This window comes from Sceloporus occidentalis, unplaced genomic scaffold (genome assembly GCF_023333645.1).
Source record: "Sceloporus occidentalis isolate IW3139 unplaced genomic scaffold, rSceOcc1.0.p SCAF_4, whole genome shotgun sequence".
NCBI lineage: Eukaryota > Metazoa > Chordata > Lepidosauria > Squamata > Phrynosomatidae > Sceloporus > Sceloporus occidentalis.
In genome coordinates, this window is record NW_028316984.1 from 142838949 (window position 1) to 142857994 (window position 19046).

At 40.9% G+C, this 19046-nt stretch overlaps 1 protein-coding gene across 6 annotated transcripts in view; it reads left to right on the forward strand.

Annotated features, from left to right (window-relative positions):
- The first annotated feature begins 2890 nt into the window (after positions 1-2890).
- Positions 2891-19046, forward strand: part of UBR1 (ubiquitin protein ligase E3 component n-recognin 1) — a 130869-nt gene continuing 114713 nt past the window's right edge. For 4 of the 6 annotated variants that reach the window (XR_016280967.1, XR_016280968.1, XM_089521859.1 and 1 more), the window contains exons 1-6: positions 2891-3071; positions 7694-7950; positions 10040-10118; positions 12946-13056; positions 15028-15158; positions 18091-18229. Coding sequence is in view for 4 of the 6 variants with exons in the window: in XM_089521859.1 (XP_089377985.1) it covers positions 3012-3071; positions 7694-7950; positions 10040-10118; positions 12946-13056; positions 15028-15158; positions 18091-18229 (777 nt within the window). In the remaining 2 variants the exon portion in view is untranslated. Of the gene's footprint in view, positions 3072-7693; positions 7951-10039; positions 10119-10213; positions 10284-12945; positions 13057-15027; positions 15159-18090; positions 18230-19046 lie in introns of those variants that run through there. The other 2 variants (XM_089521861.1, XM_089521862.1) reach the window with 2 other exon arrangements.

The window sequence follows — 19046 nt, forward strand, 5'->3', positions numbered from 1 at the left end:
TATTTAAATGATGCATGGGTCCTAAGAGTCCGGAGGTCACGCCAAAGCCACACTCCATTCCTAAGCACTGGAGTGCAGCTTTGGTGCAGCTTCCGGATTCTTAGGATGCATGCATCATTTAAACAGCATACCTCCAAACAGACCCGAAGCAGCTTTATTTTGGCAGTCTGTAACAGGCCAATGTCTCCACTAAGAAGCCCACCTAGATTATATTACAATCATTGCAGATGTGGCAGTGGGAGCAATGCCCTATAAACAACAAATTTACAGTTTAATGGGGGGGGGGGCGGATTCTAAATTTTTAGTAAGAAAGTAAAATCTATATCCAAACCTTAATAGGTGATGTGTGTTGCAGCACCGGAGAAAGGCAGTATTAATCACTCAGTTCTTTCTTTGTAAAGGTTACAAAAAGTGTAAGGGCACCATAAATACTAAGTAGTATTATTTGGCATAACTTTTGTAATTTACAGATTTCTTTGCCAAATACATGGAGTATAACCCCAAGCGGGGAGATGTCTGCCTGGGTGGGAAAGGGAGGTGCAGGAGCAGAAATGCAGCACATTTGATCATCTTATTTGGTTGGCAACACAACCTTTTATTATACATATGCAGATTAACACATATAACCTGACATTCTGTTTGTGACATCTCTTAATTGCTGTTAAATTGACTTTCATTCCTCAACAGTTTAATCTATTTTTCCATAGGATATATTTAGGGTGATAAAAAAATATAGCCTTGCCTAAGCCTTTTCCCAACTGGAACCAAGTCTGTTTCTCCATATTATATCCAGGCAGTGGACTCTTCTCTTGAGTATAGCTTATGCATCAGGACAGTCAAATATTGTGGCACACCTATTTCCTTTATGGTGATCAATAGTTTTGCTAGACATTTAAAATATTTAATGTGCTAGGAGGGGAAATGCCCAGAGAAAAGCCATAAGTTGTCTTCTTATTGTGTGCCTTCAAGTCGTTTCCGACTCTATCACAGGGTTTTCTTAGCATGTTTCTTCAGAGGGGGTTTGCCTTTGCCATCCTCTGAGGCTGAGAGTGTCACCCAGTGGGTTTCCATGGTCGAGCTGTAATTCGAACCCTGGCCTCCAGAGCCATAGTTGAACACTCAAGCCACTATGCCACCACGCTGAGTCTCAATCTTAAAATATTGTTTTGTTTTTAATTAGAATTGGGGTGAGGGAAGACATTTAATCTGCTAGGGGAAATGCCCAGAGAGAAGCCCAGGGCAGCTGGAGGGGTGAAGAAAACAGGCCAAGCCTTTTCATATGTTAGCACACTGTCCATGCTCTGCATTATTTTGGGGTGCAAATGTTTTGTTATACGTTACTATAATAGCAGTTACAAAGGTTAAGCAAGAAAAGTTTTATTAGTTTTAAGCTTTCATAGTCCCCCCTCCCCCCATATAGTTTTAAAATAATTTGTATGGTGTTTAATCTGAGGGTTTTTAATTATTTTTAAAATGTAAACATTTTAAATTTACAATTTTTGGAAGCCACCTTGGGTCTCATCTTTGGAGCAGGATGGCATATAAATGAAGTAAATAAATATAATCATACTTTGAAAGTATGTATTTTGTGCATTTCGACTGGCCTAATAAAGGTATTGTTTGCTTTGTGAGTTTTGAATATTACTGTACTTGCTTATACAGTGGTACCCCGGGATACGAATTGACCGCGTTACGAAATTTCCGGGGTACGAAAAAGTTACATTGGAAAAAACTGTTCCGGGTTACGAAAGATTTTTCGGGTTACGAAATTCATTTCGGCGCGAAATTCAAATGTGAAGCGCGGCTAGCGGCTTTCCAGCGCCTTTTCGGGTTGCGAAATGTATCGGGTTACGAACGGCGCCGCGGAACGAATTAAATTCGTAACCCGAGGTAGCACTGTATGTCCAACACAGCTTGGGTCAGTTTAGACAAGACAGTCTAGTAATGCTGCATCCACACTGCAGAAATAATCCAATTTGACATCCCTTTAACTGCCATGGATCAATGCTAGGGAATGCTGGGAACCGTAGTCTGTTGTGGCACCAGAGCTCTCTGACAGAGAAGGCTAAACGTCTCCCGAAACTACAATTCCCAGAATTCCATAGCATTCAACCAAGCAGTTAAAAGGGTATCAAACTGGATTATTTCTGCCTTAAAGCAAGATTCAACATGTTGTCTCCCACGACTAGAAATAATAGAAGTCCGATTTGACATCACTTTAACTCCCTTGGCTCAATGCTATGGGATCCTGGGAAACATAGTTTTGTGAGACATTTAGCCTTCTCTGTCAGAGAGCTCTGGTGCCACAATTCCCAGAATTTCATAGCACTGAGCCATGGCAGTTTAAACAGGATTTACTTCTGCATTGCGGATGCAGCCACAGTGAACTGGTCGCTGAACTTGACGAGGTCCAAAACACACTGCAGAAATAATCCAGTTGGAGACCGCTTTAAACTGCCCTGGCTCAGTGCTGCTGGGGCACCAGAGCGCTCTCTCTCTGACTGAGAAGGCTAACGCCTCACAAAACTACACATCCTATAATTCCCTAGCACTGAGCCAGGGCAGTTAAAGCGGGCCTCGAACTGGATTACTTCTGCAGTGTGTTTTGGGCGAATTCAAATCGCCACAGCGTCCCTCATTCTACTGGGTTTATTATAACGCCCTCAAAACACCACAGGGGTTTACTCGTTAGCGTGTGCGCATGCGCGGAGCAACGGCCTCGAAAGGCGCTCATGGAAAGGCTCCTTATTAAAGAGGGGAAGCGCCGCTATGCGCGCGCAGCTCCCTCCCTTTAGCCAGTCTCCGCGATATTCTCCCATCAGGCCCTCAACGAACGTTCCCCCAAGCACCCTCTGCGCATGCGTCAGCGGCCTGCGCATGCTCAGTGCCACCACCTTGGGCCAGGGGTCCGACGCAGCAGGGCCAATTTAAAAAAAGGGGGGGGGAAGGAGTAATAAGCCAGACTCCCCTCTTCCTCTGACTTCCGGTCGGAGAGGGTCAGCCTGGCTAAGATGGCGGACGGAGGTGACGGCGCTGGGGCGGCCCCCGCGAAGCCCTCAGAAGTGGCCCGGGTGAGGGAAATTGGAGTTCGGGGAGACGTTTAGCCTTCCCTGCCTGAGAGCTCTGGTGCCACAACAAACTACAATTCCCAGGATTCCATAGCTTCATAGCACTGAGCCATGGAATCACACTGGGTTTTGTATCTATAAGGAATTGTTAGAAGGACACAGGCTGGGATGTTGCTCCATCCCAAAGCATTGCCATACTGTATGGATTCACTAGAGGTGTACTGGACTTTTATTCGTGTGTTGGAGTTTATTGTTGTATTATTGTATTGTATTTTATTGTGGTTGTAAGCCGCCTCGACCCTACAGGAAGAGGCGGGATATAAATAAAAAGTATTGTTATTATTATTTCTTCATATATATATATATATATATATATATATCTTTTTAAAGTGTGTTTTATTCTTTTAATAACTATCTGCTTTAATACTGTAATCATTTGGTTCCTTTTTAATGTACTTTCTATGTTTTTAATCGTACTGTTTGCTTCTTTTAAGTATATTTTAACTCTAATATTGTTTAATTGTGTTTTAAGGGGGTGGAAATGGATGGCCTTGGGAATGTATAATTTTACTGTTTCGTACAGGGGCGGGATATAAATAAATTTTATTATTATTATTAAACTGGATTAAAGCAGTATTAAGATGTTAAAGTGGTATCAAACTGGACAGTTTCTCTGGATTACTTCTGCAGTGAGGATGCAGCTGTGTTAGTCTGGGAAGTCAGTATGCCAAGGGACCTTGCGGCTCCATTGAGACTAACTGAAAGAGAAGTTGCTGGCATGAGCTTTTGAAGACTTGAGCCCACTTCCTCAGATGCATTTGGTCTGAGGTGCTTAGTGTTAGCTGGTTCCTGAGGCACCTTGTTTGTTTGCAGTTGTGCAAATGGTTAATGCCTGCGTCTTGTCTCTGTCAGATGGGTGCGGAGACCTTGCAGAGCGGGCAACAAACACTGTGTGCATATGGTCACAGCTAGCTTTAAACACCCAGCAAAGCATAATGACAAGGAGGAATCGGTTTTGATTTCCAGTGAAGCTGTGCTGTTAAATATAAATGTTCATTTGTTACTGTTAGCCACCGACTTGTCAATCTTGACTCATGGCAACCCTGTGATGGGACATCTCCAAGACCCCCTGTCCTCCACTATTCTTCTAAGCTCTTGCAGATTCATACCCATGGCCTCCATAACTCGAGACTAGCCGTATAGCATGTGGCCTTCCTCTCTTTCTATTTCCCGCCACCTTTCCTAGCATCATTGTCTTTTCTAATGATTCATGCCTTCTCATGATGTGCCTGGAGTACAACAGCCTCAGTTTAGTTGTTTTTGCCCCCAGGGAAGTTTCAGGCTTGATCTGTTCTAGGGCCCATTTGTTTGTTCTTTTTGCTGTCCACAATATCCTCAGCACTCTTCTCCAGCACTACATCTCAAAAGAATTTAGTCCGATATTCCTACCCAGCCTCATAGAGTGAATGTAAAAGACTGCATTTGGGAAACAGACTACAGTCGGTCCTCCACATGTGAGACTTTGACTTTTACGGATTTGATTATTAATGGATTTCATTAATAATAATAATAATAATAATAATAATAATAAAATTTATTTTTATACCGCCCCTCTGCGCAACGCAACAGCATTAAAATATACATTCCATATCTCCTACTCCCACCCACTTAAAATGCAATTAAACAATTAGCAATTTAAAACTATAACTTAAAATGATAAATAACAACACAAACAGTGGATTGCAGCAGAAATCAGGGTCAGTCAGTTAGATATTCCTTTGGTGGTTGGGCATCTATTCAGGAAGGACCTGCCGGAAGAGATCCGTCTTAACAGCTTTTTAAAAGCTGTTTAAGGTGGTAATACGACGGATCTCCTCCGGCAGACCATTCCATAATCTTGGAGTGGTTGCCGAAAAAGTCCTCTGGACAGTAGCAGACAAACTAGTTTTTATGGGTTGCAGTAAATTCGTCCCAGAGGACCTGATTGCGCGGGGCGGATTGTACGTAAGGAGACGGTCCTGAAGATAGGTTGGTCCCAAGCCATTTAGGACTTTAAAGGTGATAACTAATACCTTGTACTGAGCTCGGAAACTGATGGGCAGCCAGTATGTTCTCTCTAGAAATCTTTAGGTCCTCCAACATGTCTGTAGTCAGTGTCCACCAGAAGTTGTGTTGAGGACATAGAGATTCTTAGAGAAATGTTCCCTCATGTAAAAGAAAATATGTTTTCCACTTTCATGGTGGTCCTGCACTCCTGATCCTTCCTAATGTGGAAGGTCTACTATAATTCTCAAGTAGGCTTGAAAAGAGCTTTCTCTCAGAAGGAGGTGATTTCCCCCGCAGAGCTGGAATAGGAGGAATTTTAAGGCATTTACCTGTGCTGTCAATTTTAAAAGCATCTTTGTGAGCGTTGTTGTTGTTGTTGTTGTGTGCTTTCAAGTCATTTCAAACTTATGATGAACCTAAGGGTTTTATGGCGACATGGGGTTTTCTTGGCAAGTTTCTTTAGAGGGGGTTTGCAGTTGCCATCCTCTTGAGGCTGAGAATGTGACTCATCGAAGGTTACCCAATGGGTTTCCATAGCCTGGCAGGGATTCGAACCTTGGTTTCCAGAGTCCTAGTCCAACACTCAAACTACTACATCATGCTGGCTCTCTTAGATGGTTGGGGAGCAGAGCTCTTATGAACTCAAAGAGCAAATTGTATCTTCTGTCCTTCACCCATTAATTCTTAGGTCATGGTCCTAATGTGTGCTAGAGGATAACACTTATCACATTTTGTTAAGCTTGATGTACTCTTAACAGTGTTCCTTATGTTTAGAGTAGTCTTCAATCCACAAGTGAGTCCTGTGTTGTAAATACAGAGTATCATTTTTAGTCATCAAGGTTTGGAAGGGGGGAATTTTGTTGAGTGCTAACTATATTTTCAAAAAGTCCTTTGCACTATAAAGTACATAAGACTTTTTTCATTACAGAGGAAGTTGAGGAAAGGAGTAGAAAAAGCAGTAGTGGATTAAAGAAATTTTGTAGAACAATATTCTAAGGAGTACAGTTAGGAAGCTTTAAATTATAGGCTAGGTGATGGAGGTAAATGACAAGGAACAAAGGTGATCTACACCTAAGGAGTATGCACCTGAACCTGATCATTAACCTCTGGTGTAAGGCCGTGTTTGTTTAGCAGTCAGCTTAGTTAACACTGTGAATTTTCAGAAGGAGAAAGTATTTCAGTTCTGGCTTAAGCAAAACAGGCTGTTGACATAAGTCAAGGACAGGCTTTGGAGCCATAATTACAGATTTTGATATGATTCATGGGTAAGTCGAGGGTAAAATTTAGGGCCGTGTAACAGGATGTAAAGGATGAAGCAAAGGAAAACAATGCCAAAGAACTTACAAAATTCCAGGAGACATCACTGTTTGTGCTCATATTAAAAGCTGGATTGATGAGAGAATAGGGGGAAGTCAGTGCTTCCAGGACAGATTACTCTCTTGCTTTTCACCAGGGGATGGTTCCTTTTTAAATAAATAAAGAGTTAAAGTACAATAATATATTGACCCATGAATAAGTCGACTCAGGTTTTTGGGGTCACTTTTTTGACTAAAATTTCTAGACTTCATAATCTCAGAATTGCAAATACATTGCCTTCTTCATAGGTGGCAGGAGATGCCCAAACAATTAGATCCCACTGTACACCATTATATTAAAAGTTGTCCTGAGGATTGTTAGGCTCGGTCTGCATCTTGTGATGTATCTGGATTTTTAGAGGATCTGTAGAAATTCAAATGTTAATTACTGTGTGCAGAGATACCAGAGGAGCAGGTTCCCTGGATGTCTTTTCTTGACAACTGAAGAAGCTGATGTTCATGGAAAGAAACAAATCTGTTTGTCAAAGTTTATTAGAAGCAGCAGATGGAATAGTGCAGTTTGCCAAGTGAAAATAGATTTTCTGAATCTTTATTTTAGAACTTTGACATGAAAAAACAATAAGTTTATTGTTGTGCTGATTCAAGCTGAACCATAGAAAACTGCAATAGTTGTATAAATGCTTCTTTATGTGAGATGGCTGCTACGTATACTTATGTACTTCCATAGCCCATTGCATGGTCTATCATTTGCAGCCACTTGGTTTTAGACGTTGATACAATGAATATTCTTATGGATTTTGTTTCAAAATTGTAAACACTCAAACACAATTTGTTTTGCTTCCAGTATAGAAACATCTACTGGCATTCTGTTGGTTAGTTTCAATTAGAGTAGACCCATTCAATCAATTGTTGAATAGTGAGTCAATGCACAGGTAAATCCCATTGATTTAATGGGTCTGCTCTAGTCAGTATTAACAGGATTTAAACCAGCCTTTCTCAAATAGTGGGGCGGGCCCCCCGGGGGGGGGGGCGAGGCTCTGTTATGCAGAGGTGTACTTATAACAATTTTATAGACAAATGATACTATTTACAGTCGCATGGGGGGCACGAAATGTTTTCTTCTTCCTAGGGGGGGCATGACAGAAAATAATTGAGAAGCATTGATTTAAACCATCATTTTCTGTAATCCAGAATGTTGATGCTGGGAGTTTTTGTGTTTCCTTTTTGTTTAATGTCTGTTGTATGCATTTCTTTTTCCTGCAGTGGTGGGATGAGAAGTTGGATTTTCACACTGCCTTTCTTCAACTTTTGGCAAAACGTGTTCCAGATATATATTCTGATGAAATGAATTCTTTGCCAGAGAAAGAGGAGGAAATAACTCAGATGACTATATTTTGCCCACTGGAATGGTATCTGTTTGGAGAAGATCCAGATGTCTGTTTGGAAAAGCTAAGACAGAGTAGCATCCCTCAACTCTGTGGGAAGGTGTTTAAAGGTGGGGAGACAACATATTCCTGCAGGTATGTAATAGTACTCATATCTTGTAACATTTTTTCTGTGTTATGACAACAGAAATATGTACAATTCAAAGTAGTTTTGATGGTGCTTGTACATTCGTCCCTCCCCGTTTGCGAACTTGGGATCTGCGGTTTTGGTCCTTCTCGGATGGCAAGTACGGAGGGGCAAAATGGGGTGGGTGCGCGTAGGAGCCTCATTATAACCAGTGGGGCTTGAATATCTGCAATATTTCTGATTTGCTGGTGGTCCAGAATGGACCCCCCCCCTCCCCCCCCCCCCGAAAATCGGGAGGGATGAGTATATTTCTAAAAGATGTCTGCTATTTTTGAGACCCCATTTAAGATAATGGTCACATAATGGTTTAGTGGAAAAAATAATTGGTATAGACAAAAAAAGGATAATAAAAAACCCGTTTTTAAATAGTTTTGAATGTCATTGTTTCTAATTATTGTTGATAGCCAATAAAAATAGTGTCACAAGCTGGGGTATATCTGCCTTTCCAAGCTTCAGAGGTAAAACAAGTGGCAGGGCACCATTTGTTAGTTCTTCAGGGATGATACCGTCACCATACACATTTTATATATCTTAGATATATGGGAATCCAGTGAGAAGCAGCTCCCTTAAATGCTTTTAAATTCAGGTTGGTGTTGCTACAAGTGAATGAAACCAACCTGCATGCTTGGAAGAAAACTCAAATCAAGTGCAATGTCTAATTTTATTGTATTATGAAGGAACCAACAGAGAAAAATTGTCAGTTGGTTTCGCTTGCATGAAAGGACCGACATCACTCAAATAGTCATTTTATTTTAAAGTAAAGTGAGCAACCAATAACAACAACAGCTGCTACTACTATAATTTCTTTTTTGCCTATGTTAATAGACAAACTATTACCTAACAAAACCTTTTAGGATCCTATGAGTAACTCATCAAAATAGAAAAACATTTCTAAGCTTGTCTAGCACAGAAGTTGATCTTAACTCCTTGCTATCCTCAAAGCAAGCTTCTTTCAGAGACCTTTTTGTTTTTGGTAACTGAAGATACAGTCGACTCTTGACATTCACGGGGACTAGGGGCACAAGACCCCCCCCTGCTGCACACCGCCAGAGCATCCTGAAACCACCATGGAGCTGTGGGAGGGATGGGCAAAGGTGGCTTTTGCCACCCAAAAAAAAAGCGGATTTTTGCTGCTTCTTTTTCAGGCAGCTTCAAGGTGGATTGGGGCTGTGTCAGGTGGTTGTTGCAGCCCAAATCCACCTTTGGCAGGGGAAGCTTCAAGCTGCCCTTCCGCCCATCTGTTTCATACCAAAGTTAGTTAAAATGAGCCAGTCATGGATCAAGCTCAGATTTTATAATCCTGAATTGTTAATTGGTTACAAAAAATTACAGTTGCCTGTGTTTTTTTCTGAAAGCAGAAGCTTTATCTCTTCTTGTGTGTGGAAAAACAGAGAGGAGGGTGTTATGAGCCCAATACTCACTGCAGCTCACTCCTAAATATATGAATCATGGTTTAGAATAAACCATAGTATTCTGTTCTATAGTGCAGAAAAACTACTAACATTTTAAAATTCTAGACAACAGAACCTAATACTGAGGCCCACCAATATTAATCATAAATGTATAGTGGATATACTTACGAATGGATGACTATAAGTGAATACAGTATCAAAGTTTACACATAACAAGAAGTTAGAATTACTGGCTTATCATAGTTTACTTTGAATGAAGAACAAGTAATGCTCTTTAGCGTTTATTCATTTCTGAAGCAGTTTATTTATTCTAAAGCTGTTTGTTCATTTCTCTTTTGCATGAATGGGTGGAACAAGAAATGGGAACTCTTGTGTCATGTGCTACTTCATCTTCAGGTAGCATACAGATCTTTCAGTTTCTGGGTTTTTTTTTAACTCATTCAGAAAAAGAAAATATCAATGCTGGAGCAAATTAGCAGCCTGTACCAGCATGGTCGCTTGCTCAGTGGTGATACTAAGTATGAACACTGTCTAAGCTACATTTTTGCTTGTAGGAGCTGTTGTGGTGTTTTGAATCAGTCAGTGTTTATACAGCAGCAGTGATTTTTTAAAATCTTTATTGCAGAGAATGTGCAATTGATCCAACTTGTGTCCTTTGCATGGATTGTTTCCAGAACAGCATTCACAAAAATCATCGTTACAAAGTAAGAACATATGCACATTGCAATCTTAGCTATTGATGTCCTGTGCTACCTGAAATAAAGAGGGTTGTTTTTTTCCTTAGCCTGTTTACAAACTGAAGCCATTAAAAACCTTCAGCTAAAGCATGGCAAAGGCATTCTAGCCATTTCAAGGAAAGAGTGGCAAAGGTATTCTAAAATTATTTCCCTCTTAAATTAGTCTTTCATGCTATGAGAGCTCGATTTCAAATCTACTGTATTGTATTACAAGAAACCATTTTTTTCCATTTCTAGTATGCATTTCTAGTCTAGTCCTATTTCTGCTGGCTGATATAATAATAATAATAATAATAATAATAATAATAAATTTATTTATTTATTTATTTATTTATTTATAGCCCGCCCAATCACAAGGAATCCAGGCGGGTTACAGCAATAAAAATACAGAGAATACAATAAAATAAAATACAATAAATAAATAAAATACAATAAAATAAAATAAAATAAAAGAGAGTGACGTGAGTTAGAGAATTCACAGTTAGACTTGATGGAATTGGGCCTATCTTTTTCACTCCCTCCCAGGTCTGATGATGACAGTAGGTAAAGAGGTTCATCTTCTTGAGGCAAGAATTTTATTTTAATTAATTTTAATTTAATTCCTCTCATTAAATTTAAGAGAAAAATTGGTGGACAGAGTGACGTAAGTCACAGTAAACGTGGAGAGGAACTAGGTAGGGAAGGCTTGCTGGAAGAGATCCGTCTTAAGAGCCTTCTTAAAGGCTGTAAGAGTAGAAATGTGGCGAATCTCCTCTGGGAGGTCATTCCATAGCTTCAGAGCAGTGGTGGAGAAGGCCCTCTGGGTAACTGAGGTTAGTCTAGATTTTTTTGGATGAAGTAGATTCTTCACTGAGGACCTTAGAGTGCGGGATGGACAGTACGGAAGAAGGCGTTCCCTTATGTATTCTGGACCCAAGTCATGTAGGGCTTTAAAGGTAATCACCAACACCTTGTACCTTGCCCGGAAATTGGCAGTGAAATCCAGTGAATGGATTTCAAATCTGGTGTTATGTGATCATTATGAAGAGTACCTGTATTTAACCTGGCTGCCATATTTTGTACAAGTTGAAGATTCTGAACTTGGCACGAGGGTAGCCCCATGTAGAGCGCATTACAGAAGTCCACTCGAGAGGTGACCAGCGCATGTACTACTGTTTCAAGGTCTCCTGGTTCCAGGAAGGGGCGCAGCTGGCGTATCAGCCGAAGCTGATAACAAGTGCTCCTGACTGTCGCATCCACCTGAGCTGTCAGGTGAAGCGACGAGTCGACGAGCACCCCCAAGCTGCGGACAGAGTCTTTCAGGGAAAGTGTGACCCCCCCTCCAGAACTGGCTGACATAATTCCATACCTGGGCTTGGGTTTCCTATAACCAGTACCTCCGTCTTACACCTGGATTCAGCTTGAGTCGGTTTTCCCTCATCCAGTCCATTACCGCCCCAAGACAGGCATTCAGAGGAGAGATGCCATCCTTAGTCACTGCATCAGTCTGAGACATAGAGAAATATATTTGGGTGTCATCAGCGTACTGATAACACCCTGCCCTATGTCTACGGATGATTTCACCCAGCGGCTTCATGTAAATGTTAAACAGCATGGGAGACAATATGGCGCCCTGGGGGATGCCAAAATTTAGCTCTCTTTTAGAAGAGCAACTGTCTCCCAGCACCACCATCTGGAATCTGCCTGAGAGGTAGGACCGGAACCACTGTAGAACAGTGCCTCTGATACCTAACTCTCTCAAGCATTCCAGAAGAATACCATGGTTGATGGTATCAAAGACTGCTGAGAGGTCTAAGAGCACCAACGGGGCCACATTTCCCCTGTCAATGCCCAGACAGAGATCATCGATTAAGGCGACTATGGCTGTCTCAACTGCGTATCCTAACCTGAAGCCATTTTGAAGTGGGTACAGATAATCGGGTTCATCCAACACTGCCTGTAGTTGATTGGCGACCGCCCTCTCGATCACCTTGCTCAGGGGGTCCAGGGAGGGCTTTTTAAAGAGTAGTCTGACCACTGCCTCCTTAAGACAAGAAGGCAGGGTACCCTCCCTGAAGGATGCATTGATTATATTTTTCAGCATCAGCTTGACTGTATCACCCCCTTGGACAGCCAGCCAGGATGGGCAATGGTCGAGAGGGCAAGTCGTTTTTTTCAAACTACTAAGGAGCTCCAAGAGTGTGCTCCAAGAGTACCTGGAAAGATGAGCCATGGGTTCTGGTCCTGGCTCTTTTATTTGATCTCTCTCTCTCTCTCTCTCTCTCTCTCTCTCTCTGTATCTCCCTCGTGCTTACTATGACCTGCTTATATCTAAATTGTTATCTCAAAATGATTTCAATGATTCATTCTGTTGCACTACATTATAGTTTAAGTGAAACAGGAAAATTGCTACTCAATCACTCTAAGGTGAGATTGGCGACTACCCAACAAAGGGCTTTTACGGCAGTAGTGCCTTCTCTTTGGAATGCCTTACCTGAAGAGATCCGCCTTAGTGGAACAGTGGAAGCCTTTAAAAAGGCATTAAAAACTCACCTCTTCCTACAAGCCTTCCCTCCCAATTCCTTATAATAATGTTTTATCCCCTATTGACTCTGATGTATTGATATTTAGGATTTTAATAATGTTCAATTGTATGTTTTTTAGCTAAGGTTTTTAGATTTAATCTGGGAAAAGCAGTTAATAAATAAACAATTTATTATTATTATTATTATTATTATTATTTATTTATTTCAGAGTTATATGTTTAAAAAAGGACAGTTGGTTGTGACTTTGTATTTTGTGGTTATTGTTTCAGATGCACACTTCAACTGGAGGAGGATTTTGTGACTGTGGGGATACAGAAGCATGGAAGACTGGCCCATTTTGTACAAATCATGAACCTGGAGCATCAGGCAGTGAAGAAAAGGTAATATAGCTGTAAATAAGAAGGAATGTAAATGTTGCAGAACATTTACTAGTTGTCAGTCTGGAGTTATGAACAAGAAATTTGTAACAGCTTCTTGCTTAAAAACAGAAAGAATATCTTCACTAGTATGTTTGCACTAGCAAACAAATACTTAGAGTGTTCTCTGAAGTTGCCAGCCACAGATGCTGGCGAAACGTCAGGAAGAAACTCTTCTAGAACATGGGCACATAGCCCAAAAAACCCCACAAAAAACCATGGATGCTGGCCCTGAAAGCCTTCGACTTCACACTTAGAGTGGCTTTTTAACCAAAACACATTACCCAAGTGTTATACTAACATTAGAGACATTCAGCCAGACGTGCTTAATACAAACATTAATGTAGTTAAAATTTCAGACGTAACCTCTCAAGTTTTTAGACCAAAAACTGATTCTGGGAATGCCTCCCTTAAAGCTAAATCTGTATTTGTCTAACAGTTGTTAGCAAGATTCTGACTTAGGCCTGGTACAAACGGGCCTTTTAGTACGGAGTCAGTCCGTACTAGGGTTAGGAAGGTGGGGTGCTTCCACACACCCCTAACCCTAGTACGGACTGAGTCCGTACAAAATGGCGGCGCCCCATCTACATGGGGGCTGCCATGACGATGTCACGACCGCTCCGCCTCTATATGGGGCGGCGCGGACGTGATGTCGTTGCTCCGCACCAGGGCGCTTAGTGTGCCCTTTGCGCGGAGCAGGAAGGAGCTCCGTTTCGGAGCTCCTTCCTGGTTTGCGCCGCTGGGCACAGCCTTCACACGGCTGCGTCCAGCAACGCAAAGGAGAAAGGGGCCAAGCGGTTCCTTTCTCCTCCTCCCTGCCGCCACGGGGTGTCCTTGGGGCTTGAAGCCCCAAGGACACCCCTTTCCAGGCTGCGGGGAAGTGGCCTTTTGCCGCTTCCCCACAGCCTGGAAAGCAGCGGATCGGGGCCTCAGCAGCTGCCGTTCTAGCCGCTGAGGCCCCGATACCCCGGGGAAAGGGGCGGGTACAGGCCGCCTCAGAGGAGCAGTCTGTAACGCGCCCAAGTAACATCTAGCATACAATGTTATATTTTGTTCACCCTGTTAACATTTGAAGAGCAGTATTGGGTCCAGGGTTCCCTTCAGGTAATGGCTTCTAGAATTAATAAATAATAGTTCTTCTGTTGTAAGGTACAAGTGGAATCACAGCTGACTTTCCACACTTTGAGGATATTGCATTCAATAGGTCTTCTGGTACTGAAGAGGAGAACAAGAATTAGTAAAGTCCACCAATACATTGTGTGATGACAATGGCCCTACAGATCACCCCATCTCAGCTGAAAATAATGGGTAAAGAGTGTGTCCTCCAGAGTATTTCAAGTCTGACATTTTGGGACAACACTGTGATAATCATTCCAGTCATTAAGACCAGAATGTATTGTCCTAAGGAGATCTCAGTGTAAATCCCCAGGACAACTGTTCTAGCAGTCTTCAACATCATATATCCAAGTCCATCACAGCTAGTTTGGGTATGGGCATTCATGGGATATTCTTACACCTTTCTGTAGGACTAAAGATGAAATATATACAGTGCTACCTCGGGTTACGAATTTAATTCGTTCCGCGGCGCCGTTCGTAACCCGATACATTTCGCAACCCGAAAAGGCGCTGGAAAGCCGCTGGAAAGCCGCTAGCCGCGCTTCCGATTTGAATTTCGTGCCGAAACGCGCCGAAATGATTTTCGTAACCCGAAAAATCTTTCGTTACCCGGAACAGTTTTTTTAAATCTAACTTTTTCGTACCCCGGAAATTTCATAACGCGGTCAATTCGTATCCCGGGGTACCACTGTATTACAGTCTTTCTGTTCAGCTGACAAATACTACAAGGCATTTCCTTTTCTAGATAAATTGTCTATAACATTATTAGTACTTATTTCAATATATGTGTATTTAGCATATTTTAATTGCTTTCTTTAGAACTTGGAATGCCAGCTAAATGAGGAGCTAATAGCACAAGCAAAAAAAATCTTCCCTTCAGTGATAAAATATATTGTGGATATGACTGTTTGGGAAGAAGAGAAGGAGCTGCCTCCAGAGCTTATGACAAGGTGAGTGATGAGAAGTGATGTGTTGGAAAGTTTTTTGCCTTTTCCCTTTATGAATTCATGTGATTAAATTTGAGAAAATACACACTTTCATTAACCTGAAATAGTCTTAACATTACTTTTCTAGGGAAGCATCAATGAATTCTTAAGTGTGGGGTGACAACACTATAGAATTTAGTTGTTTGCAGATTTATATGCAGTACAGTTTGGAATGGCAAGGATATGTACATTTAATTTTTTAAATTAATTGAAAAATAACTCCATAGTTATCAGCTAATTTGAATTGTCTCCCATTGTTGTCCTGTGGGTCAAATTTATTTCTGTCGTTTTCTGTAATAGTTCTGCCTTGGAAATAAGGAATTATTTTTGCAATGATCAGAATGTGTATTAATTTCTATATATTCATGTCCTTCCACATTTGTGGCTTTGACTTTTGCAGATTTCATTAATATGTTCTCTCTGGGTATATCTAGGTCCTTTAGTGCAACTCTATGGTCAACTTTAACCAAAATTGCACTGAAAAACCTAGAGATTCCTAGAGAGAACACTCCACTAGGTATTTGTAGTTTCTCCAGAGCAAATCTGTGGTCAATATCTGGCAGAGTTGCAGTGGAGGTCCTAGAGATTACTGGGGAGGTGCTCTCTCAGGTAAAAACAGTGTTTTTTCTTATTTGTGGTTTTTCCACATTCATGGGGGTCCTGTACCCCTAACCCCAGTGAATGTGGAAGGATGAGTGTCCTTCTATAGTATGAGGAAATATATTACCAGCTTCACAAAGGTAAGCATTTCCAACTTTATATTGTTATTCAGAAGTGGGAGGGGAAAATTCAGGAATGATTTCATAAAAGAGTGCTGCAGTTCTAGAGTAATACAGCCCATGGGAGAAGTAAGGTTATATCAGTTTGCAGTAAATTCTACATATGTAGTTACCAGATGTCATGCAGCATCATGGATGAGGTAAAACAGTATGTTTTCCCTTCATCATCCTAAATTTAAGAATAGGATCAGATTAGCAGAGAACACATTTACATCTGAAAAAAGAAATGATAGGGAGCACAAAAGTGAAAAATGTCTAGATCAAGAAAATTCAGAAAAACAGATCCTTGATCCCGTAGTTGGATTTTTCTCCCAAGGTTCTTGAATTTTGTGGAGCTCCTAGACAATAACTCTATTAATTTTAATTAGAGAGATTATTGCACAGGAAAACAGGCTTGAGATTTTATTGCACTGCCTTGTGCCCGGGTGGTAGGCAGCCCACATGCAACCTGGGCTTCTCTGGCAGCTTTTCAAGAATGGAATTTTCTGCATGTACGTTACATGTAACTTTGTGGTACTTGTGTTACTATAGAACTAGGAGAGGTAGTTCTAAGTCAGTCCTATTGTCTCAAGGCTTTTAAGAATATTGTTTACTGCATGTGTTCCAGAAAAAGTCCACATAATTTGTATTAGAGAAGAGGGTTTCTAAATAGTGACAATATAAAGTCCAACTTATGTTGCTCTGTGTATTTTCCCCTCCCTCTTCACAAAGCATGCTGTAACCCCTTCTGCCCACCAGATCTAAAGACAATGCTTCTTTTACTACCCCATTGTTCTGCCTCAAGCACAGTTCCCTCTCACCTTGCTTGGACTCTTCCATGCTAAATTACTTGGAGGAAATACTACTGAGATTTACATGAGTCACTTTTGAGTAGGTGTATGTATTACAATCCTTGTCAGGTAGCAGTTTTTGCAGCAAGGAAATGAAAGATGACAACAGTCAGCAAGCATATTAGAATAGTAAAGAAGCTACCTTCTGTATTTTATATAATACTTCAACTGTAACTTTGATGCAGCTTCCGATAATTCAGGATCCACTTACAAGTTCAGGTGCTCCACACTAAGTGCCATTCCCTTGAAGATTCTATATCATCACCTTTTCTTATGAGAAATTTCTGTCTTACGTCAAAGGCTCTTGCCACTCAGATTTCTGAATAGGTCCTTTGCCCAGAGAACACCAGGATACATGTGGCACATCCTCTCATCTCCTTTCAGATCACTGGATTGTTGACTGCTGTTGTCCAAGGCCATTTAATCTTTTGATTTGTTTCCTTCCACAAAGGATTTCAAGGAGAACTAGTTTCTCCAGAAACTAGAACCTACCAAAAGGTTTTTCTCTGGATAGTGCAGAGGAGCACCCTTTACTGACATAGTTAAATCAAAACTGGCAAATTGTGAAAGTAAACCTGAGTCTGCATTTCTGCACATATGGATTTCTCTTGACCCTCCACTAATCTCCAGGGACCTGTAGAAGATTTGTTCAGAGAAGCTCTTGGGTAGTCCCAGTTGGTGTGCTTTTTGTGATCTTCACCCCAGCATCATCTCTGACATTTTGCCATTCTAAGAAGGCCAAGTATGATAGCTGGAAGCTGCATAGCTTAATTAGTACACTCTTGTCATCCAGGAGATTACCCCCCCCCCCTTCGCCAAATGTCCCAGAAAACTTCAGTTTGATGGAACAGGAAGGCTAAGGGCCATCCAGCAAGGTCATTACTCAGAATTCTATTTCTATCTTTAAACCACATTGATGTCCCTGTGTTGTAAGTGCGACAGAACTAAGTGGCTAAACAGAGTGAAAGTATAGTAGGAAGACTTTGGTTATTTGTTTCCACTGTTCCAAGCAGTAGAAAATATTCCTCTCTCAGTGAATGCCTTCACACCAAACAAGGAAGCTTTCATGGAGAATCCCACTGTTTTATTTAACAGATAAGTATCTGGATCAAAGACTATTTAAATGTAAATGAGAAAAAATATTGATAAATCATACACCTCTAGTTTGGTTATCTTTCCATGCTTCGATTTTTTTGAATTGTATTTAGTCTGTTGCCAATATTTATATTGGAAGTTATTTTAGTTTTCTCTTTGGTCACTGGTGATGTCTTGGTTCCTTCCCAACAGGGAGAAGACAGACAAGTACTATTGTGTCCTTTTCAATGATGAGCATCATTCTTACGACCATGTTATTTATAGTCTACAAAGAACTCTTGGCTGTGAGCTTGGAGAGGCTCATTTATATACTACTGCTATAGATAAAGAGGTTAGTAGCATGCACCATTTCTGCTATAGGTGTCCTATATTCTAGTTGATATGGTGCCACATATACTGTTCGTTCATGTAATTTAATCTTCACAAAACGAAGGAAACAAAGAAGACACCACAACTTCCCACAAGCTTGGTACTGCAGTACGTCACCGTAGAACATGGCTGCATTATTCCCTCACTCACGTGGTATCATTTGATATAAGATTAGTGCAACATTTCTTATTGTGCTCAGATGCTATGTTTCATAGTAATAATGTGAAATACATTTGTCTCATCCTCCATGAAAGAGGACACAACTTGTAGAATTGGACAAAGTATTGTCTGAGAATTAATCTTTGTACTTAATTAATCTTCATCCTAGCAGATTTTACTATGATAGTCATATTTTGGGTTCAGGAAATATTGGGTTCAGAGGATGTAAGTGTTCAAACTGTCTACAGAGCATTACAAAAGTTAAAAGAACTATTTCAGTATGTGGCTGATGCAGGTTATGATGCTGCAGCATTCGCAGCACTTTTGATCACAGCTATGACAGTGGATAGAAGATTAATAATAATAATTTGTATTCACAAAGGAATCAAAGCGGATTTCAACAGTATAAATAAAACCTCAAACAATTAAAAATTACAATTAAAAAACGCCAAAACCCCAATACTTCCCCCAACCTCCCACAGATTACTGTGGTAGAAACAATGAAAGGCTGACTAAAAGAGCCAACTTGGTAAATACTCCCTTTGGGGCAAAAGCACTAAAAAGTTTTAGTGGAAGGAAAAGACAAGAAACAAACTCTTCCTACAATTTCAACCTGGGGA